This window comes from Tachysurus vachellii, chromosome 17, assembly GCF_030014155.1.
Source record: "Tachysurus vachellii isolate PV-2020 chromosome 17, HZAU_Pvac_v1, whole genome shotgun sequence".
NCBI classification, from domain to species: domain Eukaryota; kingdom Metazoa; phylum Chordata; class Actinopteri; order Siluriformes; family Bagridae; genus Tachysurus; species Tachysurus vachellii.
In genome coordinates, this window is record NC_083476.1 from 12181098 (window position 1) to 12190784 (window position 9687).

The 9687-nt window shown below is 35.4% G+C and overlaps 1 protein-coding gene across 1 annotated transcript; it reads left to right on the forward strand.

The window, feature by feature from the left end:
* gpat3 (glycerol-3-phosphate acyltransferase 3) lies at positions 1-8943 on the forward strand. Its single transcript, XM_060891342.1, has 13 exons — positions 1-220; positions 1422-1616; positions 2356-2422; positions 3466-3760; positions 4582-4656; positions 4759-4848; positions 4931-5024; positions 5683-5798; positions 5951-6006; positions 7526-7611; positions 7722-7850; positions 7931-8010; positions 8504-8943. The coding sequence occupies exons 2-13, from the start codon at positions 1470-1472 to the stop codon at positions 8592-8594; spliced, it is 1326 nt and encodes a 441-aa protein (XP_060747325.1). The 5' UTR covers positions 1-220; positions 1422-1469; the 3' UTR covers positions 8595-8943.
* The last annotated feature ends 744 nt before the right edge of the window (positions 8944-9687 follow it).

The window sequence follows — 9687 nt, forward strand, 5'->3', positions numbered from 1 at the left end:
CGCTGTATATGTTGTTCGTGTGACGTTATTGTTTACAACGTAGCTGTTTGTATCATCAGCTGATTAACGCAACATAAAACACGAGGTCTATTCAAAAGGTGTAATAGTCGTGATAAAATGCACAAGATGGTAAAAAACGCGTCACAAGCTCTTGACGTGAACTTGGCGTGTCGTCGGAAACCACAAAACCTTATCAGTTTACAAGAGGGATTAGCTGAAGGTAGGAAGTCCACTGGTGATTTTCCCCTAAAGATTTACACACTTATTTTAAATACTTTTATGCTTTAAAAACAAAAAAATTATTATATATCATTATAATATTATTTAATTTAAATTAAATATTATATATCATTATAATATTATTTAATTTAAATTAAATATTGATTAAATATGTAGCATATTAGCATATAAATACACCCTATTATATACATTAGAGCCGTTCCACATTTTGTGCTCAGTTATACCTGGTTGTTTATTAATTGTTAAACTTGACATTTATATATATATATATATATATATATATATATATATATATATATATATATATATATATATATATTGCTTGTTTTTAGTTTTGAAGATTTACTTTTTAAAAATTAGCAATTTTATTCTTAATTAGTGATTTATATCTATAGTGTTTTTTATTACATTAAATATAATTCAAAATATAAAAATGTATGATATTGAAATTATTCTGTTTTATTATTAAGAAGATCCTTCATTGTTAAAATCCACTGAACCTCTAATGATCAGAAATTAATTTCACACGTTACTTTACTACTAAACAGTAAATGTTACTTTACTACTAAACAGATTTTTGGCGAGGCCTATTTTATTCATTTTTTATTTTTATTTTTGTATTTGTTGTATATTTTTGTATTCAATATTTTTATTGCCAGTTTTAGACCTCATTTAGATTTGATGGTGAATTGATGACTGTTTAGATTGAAATCGTATCTTTACATAGCAACATTTTATTCATACTGAATTGTACTGACCAGTCAATTAGATATCTGACTTATAATAATTAAATAATAATACCATTTTTTTCACCAACTAACCTCATTGCAACCAATTTGACAACCATGGATCAAGCTAACCATGTAGGGTGAATATTAATACACTTTTGTCACCAGGGATGAATAGCACAGAAATGAATTAGATCCTCTGAATTTGCATAAAGACATAATCAGAGATGAGCAGACATTTAAGTCAAGTGTGTCTCATTTCCAAAGCAACAAACATGTTTAGAATACCTCACCTTGTAATAATAATCCTATATAATGTTATGTGGTGTATAATAAGTTAATACTATACACCACTACAAACCAGTACAAAAACATCACTTATATGACATTCATTAGCTAGATATTAAAGACTGTATAGAAATAAAGTCATGTGGTTATTCTCTTTCTGTGCAGGTCAGCTGACCCCAGTGTACTCCACCACTGACAGGAGCCTGGAGTAAAATGGAGACTACCTGCTGGGATGTAATGTTTGCGATCCTCCTTGTGTGGCTGTATGCAGTGATGGGGCTCATCATGTTCCCTGCGATGTTTGGTGTCTCACTGGGCTTCAGTGATGTCTACATTAGAGTGCTTGTCAACACACTGAAGGTAAATCTGAGAACATCTCAGGGGCTTTTGATTTAACTTGAATGAACAAATTGCTTCAGATGTCTACACCAGTCTACTGTTTCATTGTAGAGCCAGTATAACCCTAGACCTTAAAGTTCAGCCAAAAATAAAATGTTCACATCATCCCCTTTACCCCATATGTAGTCAGCCAGGACATACTGGGTGAATGATGCTTGTTTGTATGTATGTCTGTATCAGCCAAAATCTTTTCCAAAAATAAATGGCTGAATCTCAATATAAGCTTCTTTGCTTCAGATGATATGTTTATGCACCATGATTTCAGCATTAAATAATAATAAGCTTAGAAAAAAGACAAAAAACTGATGGCATTACATTGTAGTGTTCTGTGAAGTTTAGTTCATGTTTATAAAAGACAAATGTGTGCTAATCCACTTCACAATGTCTGTGTGACATCACCAAAGAACTGCCTGGGGTTTAAGGCAGAGATTTACTCCAAAAATATTCAAGAGTTTATTGCTTAGCTAGCAGCAAATCCCTTGGAGCAGTCATCAGACAGTAAACATACTTTGACTGATTGACTATTGAATACATTTAAGTAACAAGGAAATTGTGGACTATTAGTATTTTTCCAAACCATGAATGATTCCCTAAAGCATCTGTTGATGCAGCTGTCCTATATCTGATGGATGTAATATGCTATACCCGGTGAGTGTGGATTGTTAAAGGTCACACAAAAATAAACTTGTTTTGTTGGCAGTGGGCCACCAAGAGGATTCAGAGAGGGCAAAAGGAACAGCTTGAACTGCCAGCATATCTCCCCAATGGTGAGAATGTTTATGTTTGCAAATCAAATAAAACCTAAAAACACTAAGGGTTCATCTCATGACAACTGTACCTCTGGGGGAAACCCTAAAGGATAACATTATAATTTTATGTTGTCAGAGATTTATTTTTTTGCATTGTGCTGCTGCATAAATGATATTTATGTGTATATTAATATTAATTTGTATATATTCTGCCTGTCTACTTTAATAGGAATATACCTGTACTTCTGCTCCTTCATGTATTTTAATCAGCCAGTCAGGTGGCAGCACCATAGTGCATAAAATCATGCAGATAGAGGTCAAATGCTTTAGTTAATGTTCACATGAAACTCTTTGGCTTTACCTGTGGCATGGTTGTTGGTGCCAGATTGGCTGGTTTTAGTATTTCTGAAAAATCTTTTGAATATGTTTGAGTTTCGAAAGTATAAACCAGCTCCTGCGACTTTTTTTTTTTTCTGGATTCCACAGGCTCACAGAAATGATGCACATTTCTAATCAGCGTGTTCATTTTAAACTCCTATCAAATTGATATTAGGGAAATATACATGTGGTGTAAATGAGAATCATTTCTTTGATTTTTTTTTTTGTTTGTTTTTTGGAAATACTCCACAACAAACAAATGCAATAAGTCAATGATTTGAAGTTTAGCTGAACTTTAACCAGCTTGAGAAACACACTGATCATCTCCAGAGACCTTGTTTCATTAAAGGATGCCTGTAACACAGTAGACCAGATAGGATTAGAGTTTTGTCGCATATGAAAAAAAACCTCAATGGGCAGGAAAGGAAACCACAAGAAAGACCACACATCTGTTTTTATTCATTTCTTAACATTCTATTTGTCACTTTCAGTATCTTTTCTTTCATTATAAAAATATCTTACATTAAACCACTCAATTAATATTCTCTTTACCCCAAATGTAGTCTACCAGACATGGCATGTTTATTAATTGAAGTTTTTGCTACCTGGTGACTCCCCTTCATGCTCCTATGGGGAATCTTTGGTCTTTTGGTCGCAGTTGTAAGGATTGCTGGTCATTTCAGGAATTATCCAGAGGAACGATGGCTCTATGGAAGAAGAGATTGGAGACCTGCGTCGTTCTCATCCAAAAACTCTCAACGGTGGGGACTTTACACTCTCTGATGTCTTTTATTTTTGCAAGAAGGGTGTTGAGTGCATCGTGGAGGACGAAGTCACTCAGCGATTCACATCCGAAGAGCTGGCTTCCTGGAACCTTCTGACTCGCACCAACAACAACTTCCACTTTATTAGTGTGCGACTCACCATCATATGGGGTCTGGGAGTATTCATCCGCTATTGCATTCTCCTTCCACTCAGGTGAGCATACTGTGACTGAAAAGCTACTATCTTTTACTATATTCTCTATCAGATTCTACATAGTACACTAAATAGAGACTAATATAACATTTTAATATTCAGGACAGTACACAGAAATTTACAAATCAAACATGTTGAAATGCCAGTGACCTCTAAGTTTAACATGTGCACACTATCCTGAATCAATAAAGTATCAGTAAACTATTTCTAAACTATTTATATTTAAATACAGAGTTTGTTAAATCTATAACTTTGACCACAATTTGCTTTCCAGAATGCAAATACATCATGAGCTTAAAAATTACTATCATATATTATCATGAATGTTAGCCGCAGTCCGTTTCCAATTCCAGAACAGGGAACTAACCCAGACACTTAGGGGTCAACTCTCAGTGCTGTCCCAAACCTGGCTAAAAGAAATGGAAGGGTTGCATCGTGAAGGGCATCCGGTGTAAAATCTGTGCCAAATCAAACCTGTGGACCAAGTGCTCCGTTGTGGCAACCCCAAACAGGGAGCAGCTGAAAGAACATCATTATTATTAATGCTAGCTGACTGCCTTGTTTTTAGTTCATGAGCGTTGGTGTTTCTTTCTTTTTTTTTTTGAATCATAATGCACCTTTTTCATTTTATGTACGTCTTATTGAGTGAACATATTAATGCACTAAATGTTTGTGAACTGTGATGGCTAATAACTCTATACTTTAAGTAACATACCAGTTAGTTATGTACTACGTCTACAGCCATTTAGTCAAAACAATTTTTTAAAAATATAAAATTGCATAAAATGTCTTATAACACTTGGTATTTTTTAAATGAACAGGGTTACCTTGGCTGTTATTGGACTGAGTTGGCTAGTGATTGGCACATCGCTTGTAGGTCTGCTACCCAGCAGCAGGTAATTTTTGGTTAGATAATATAAACAATGTGTTTTTGTCCTGATAAAACTAGAACTAATACGCTCCTTGTCAGGTCAGAAAAGTAAAATCTGTCTCTTTAGTGTGAAAGACTGGATCAGTGATCTGATTCACATTACGTGCTACAGGATCTGTGCTAGAGGACTTTCAGCTACCATCCACTACCACAATAAGTATGTACAATTTAAACCCCTCTATAATTGATTTACTCACATTCTTAGTAAATTCTGATGACATGTATGTTTATTATTGCAGAGAAAATCGCCCAAAGAAAGGGGGAATTTGTGTAGCAAACCACACCTCTCCGATCGACATTGTCATTTTGGCGAATGATGGATGTTATGCCATGGTAGGGCTATCAAATGGGATTTAACTGGGTTTTAATCCTATGTTGTATTAGCATTACTAATTTTATGGCTTGTGGCTTCAGAATGAGAACAGCAGAGTGCAGGTCTCATAATGGAAGCAGGAGCTTAGGACTCAGAACAATGGCAAGAGCTTGTCAATCTTATGAGGCCATAGTAGGGGCTTTTTGGTCTCCCAATGGCAGGAAAGGTACTTGTTTAGCTCAAAGTGGCAGATGCACATTCTTAGAGCTTCAGGATTCCTAGATTTGGACATTGTAGGTCATGTGACAGGAGCAGAAGCTTGTAGCCTTAATAATGATAGGAGTTAGTTGGAATCAGGATGAAAGGAGTAGAATCATGTACTGTAGGCCTCAGGATAGAAATAGAAGCTTGCAGGCATCAAGATCAATATAGACTTTGCAATAAATAAACAGGGAGTTAAGGACTTTCAAATGAAAGGATTAAATGTTTTCAGGCCTTGTTACAAGAACATGCTATGTATGCAAGTCAAGAAAATGAGCATGCAGGTTTAAAGACAGGAACATGAACTTTGTGACAGGAGCAGAACTTTGTTTCAGGATACAGGAGTATATAGGACCTGCTAAATCCAGCAGGCATAGAGCTACTATTGAAGCTGTCTGTTATCTTTTCTGTCAATAGGTGGGTCAGGTTCATGGCGGAATGATGGGGGTCATCCAAAGGGCGATGGCACGATCCTGCCCACACGTGTGGTTTGAGAGGTCAGAGATGAAGGATCGACATGCAGTGGCCAAAAGGTGACTGAACAGTCATGAAAGTTCAGGAGTTATCTACATGCAATGTTTATAGATACAACGCAAATTCTGTATTGCTGTAAAATGACCAGTTAATGACACAAACACAAGAAATAGGGTTTTAAAAAAAAATTTTGTTCCTTTTTGTGCTGTAGGTTGAGAAATCATGTTGCTGACAAAACCAAGCTGCCTATTCTTATCTTCCCGGAAGGTAAAGACTTGTAAAGACATATATTTTGAGATTTAGTTTACACCAAGACCACCTTTTAATTACATGATTTTGGATTCGCTTTAGTGGTATAAACAAATGTCTTCAAGGTGGGAATTACAGTGAATACTGACGCTTCAATAGAATTGACAGTCTTTACTGTTGGATTAATGCAGTTTAACCAGTCAGTGTTGAATTGTTGGTTGATGATTACAGAGTCCAGGACAGTCAGAATAACCATTTTCTCTTCTCAGATCATCTATTTTACTTATAGTCAGCAGCCTATAAAGATAGTTTGGCCAAAGATTTTTTTTTTTCCCAGAGATCGATTAGAGCAGCTTTATAGTGCAGTAATTGCAGGTGGCTGCTTTATTCAGAACTGCTGCTTCAGCATTTTTACCTGAAAGGTTTGGAAACATTTTCCCTAAGACCCATTAATTTGGGTTGGAGTTGGCTGCATTACTGCGTTGTGCTGTATATCAAAGGCTAAAAAATGGTAATAAGGTCTGACTTCTTGCTCTGAAGGACTGCATAGTCCGGAGGAAATAAATGAACCATTGAGGTAATACAGATGAGTAAACAGTAAATTCTTTGCTCCAAGTACTATAAGTTGGACAACACTGTTTTTAATTGACACAGGCTACTTTGTTTTGCACTGTGGCCAATGGCCATATCTTCCATGCCACCTAGTTTCATGACAGTTTGTCTATGTAAGGAGATAGAAATGGAATCAGCTATATTATTGTCTAAAACTGCAGAGCATCAGCCAACTACATCAAGCATAACATAAAAACCACTGACAGGTGAAAGGAATAACATTGATTATATCATTCGAGGTCAAGGAGTACAATATATTAGGCAGCAAGAGAATTATTGTCCATTATTGAAGTTGATGTGTTGGAAGCAGGATAAAATGTGCAAGCATTGTGAAGTGACTGTGGCAATGGCCAAAGTCATGGTCATACTATAGGCAATCCATACTAGTTTAGCTTTTCTTTATATTCATATGTGTATGTTGGGGGAAAGAAAAATTATGGCACAGTGCAAAAATTTAGCTTGCAGAAAGGTGAAAATAACAAAATTACAGCTAAATAATATGATAATTTTGTGGAGTGTTTGGGCTTCCATAAACACATTACTTTCCCATTACTTTTATGCTAATTGATTGGCTAGTATTGCCTTAATAAATGGACTTGTTTTGGATTTCTTTCTTTCAAGTCATTAATATGAAATGAAAACGAACTTTTAACAAGTTGTTCTAATAAAAAGGTTTACTAAACATGGCTGTACAATGTTAAAAAAATGCAGTAGCTTCTTGCCAGTTATATGATTTGAAGCCAGTCATTCAGGTTCACATTAGTTAGGCTCCTTGTAATTAAATTTACACAAATCTATGAGTAAATCAAAGGACATGAACATTTTTCATTTTATTAACTTAGCTAATACGTCTGTGAACAGTTTGTGAATTTCTGCCTGAACCATTCTTTTTTAAATATTTGTCTTCGGTTTCCCCTCACAACAGGAACTTGCATCAATAACACCTCTGTCATGATGTTCAAAAAGGGGAGTTTTGAAATCGGAGGGACAATTTATCCTGTAGCAATTAAGGTATTTTCAGTCTCACACTTTTTTGTTTAAGCTCTTTTAATGAATTAAAGATTAGTTACTGACACCTTGATGTCCACATCTCTCTCCATGTCCTGTCCCCTGTCCCTCAGTATGACCCCCAGTTTGGAGATGCTTTCTGGAACAGTGCAAAGTACAACATGGTGAGCTACCTCCTGAGGATGATGACCAGCTGGGCCATAGTATGCAACGTCTGGTACCTTCCACCTATGAATCTACAGGTAGGCATGGAAAATTTGTTCAGTGAAATGAGCACTTAGATTATCCTAAAACATTTAGTTCTGATTAGCTCTTTTATTAGGATGGAGAGGACGCTGTACAATTCGCCAACAGAGTGAAATCAGCTATAGCACTACAGGGGGGACTGGTGGATCTATTCTGGTGAGACTACAGTTATACCGAATACAGAATAATAATAAAGCAATGACAACAGCACAGTGTTATAAATGTTCTAGCTATTCTTGGAATGCTCACTATATCAGTTTTAAGTATTTTGTGCTTGATTTGTTATAATACTTTTGAACATTAAAATGATTACATTTATGAACCAATTTTGTTATCTGACAGACAGCAGAAAGTTAACATTAACCCACAAATAGATATACTTTCTCTTTGGACCCATTTAACTGCACAAGAATGCTAACTAATCATATTAGAATTTATTATATATATATATATATATATATATATATATGTGTGTGTGTGTGTGTGTGTGTGTCTGTATGTATGTGTGTGTGTGTGTGTTTATTCATAATAACTAAATTTTGAGTGCATTTTGGGATTTGTGTGGATCCTGAAAGTGACTGACAAGAATGGGACACTTCTAGCTACCATTTTAGCATCTTGTTTAAATCTTGCGTGGGTTGTGTTGCAGGGATGGAGGCTTGAAGCGAGAGAAGGTAAAGCAGTCGTTTAAAGAGGAGCAACAGAAAATGTACAGCAGTATGATTGTGGGTCAAGACTGAAAGCCAAACGTCCATGTTTTCTCTTTGTTCTTCTGGACTCTGAGTGAACGGAGTTGACAGATAGAATCACTGTCAATAGACCTTTTATAGACTCTACAGTATGAACAAATCAGGTTAATTCTGTGTCTACTATATTTTTAAAAGACTCACAAGCATAAAACACACATAGACTTGCATATAGTTGCTCCAGTTAGCAGCAATTTACACTGGACTTTTTGATCATCAAACAAGTTGAGTTATTGCTTTAACCTTTTTTGTAGATGCAGACATTCAGTGGAAACTACTTCACAAATGCTTGGATTTTCCAATGGGCACTTTGTGTAGTGCCTTTATGATTAAACAGTGATTTTAATTTTTTTTTAATAAGATTTAATGCAAAGTAATGTTATCCTGTTAAGACGGATCTTAACATTTTAAAACAAATTTAGTCGCTAAGAAGACTCCAATGAGACGTGGACCAAGTCTATGACATGAAGCTACATGAGCACGTCTGAAAGACATCACTGTAGAACTGATTGTGGGTTTGAGAGACAGATTTGCACAAGGAACTTTAGACAGTTTTACCAGTATTTCATGTTTTTTTGCTGCTCAATTTTATTTATCTATTGGAGTTGGGGTTACCTAAATTTTCCTTCAAGTGCACACACCCTCGTGTTTAATTCTTATTAACTTCTTATTCCACTGCAGTTTGTTAACAATCACTTTAATAACGTCACATAATCCATCCACTTTTTATCCATTTCTAATATATATAAATTCAGTGCATCCTGTCTGAAATGCTGCTTTCTGATAATCACTCACACACACACACACACACACACACACACACACTTCATTTCATGCAAAAAAAACATCATGATTTCCGTTGTAAAAATGTTTAAATGTCACCATGTTCTTTTAAATCACATCTTGTGTTGTTGTTGTTGTTGTTGTTGTTTTTCCCAGAGCATTTTGTAAATCTTATGTAATAAATACGTCTGTCCTGTGATCACAGCTTATGTATTTCAAGTGCCTATGAGCTAAATCGCTTTTCTTATTACGAGTTCATGAAGTGTTTGTTCTCACTCAAAAAGCGCCTGCTTGGCTTTTATTC

Excerpts from the sequence above, each read along its gene's own strand:
- gpat3 (XM_060891342.1), top strand. The coding sequence starts at position 1,470 with ATGGAGACTACCTGCTGGGATGTAATGTTTGCGATCCTCCTTGTGTGG. Across the intron at positions 2,423-3,465 it reads GCCAGCATATCTCCCCAATG|GAATTATCCAGAGGAACGAT; the intron begins GTGAGAATGTTT and ends TGGTCATTTCAG. Across the intron at positions 4,849-4,930 it reads ACCATCCACTACCACAATAA|AGAAAATCGCCCAAAGAAAG; the intron begins GTATGTACAATT and ends TTATTATTGCAG.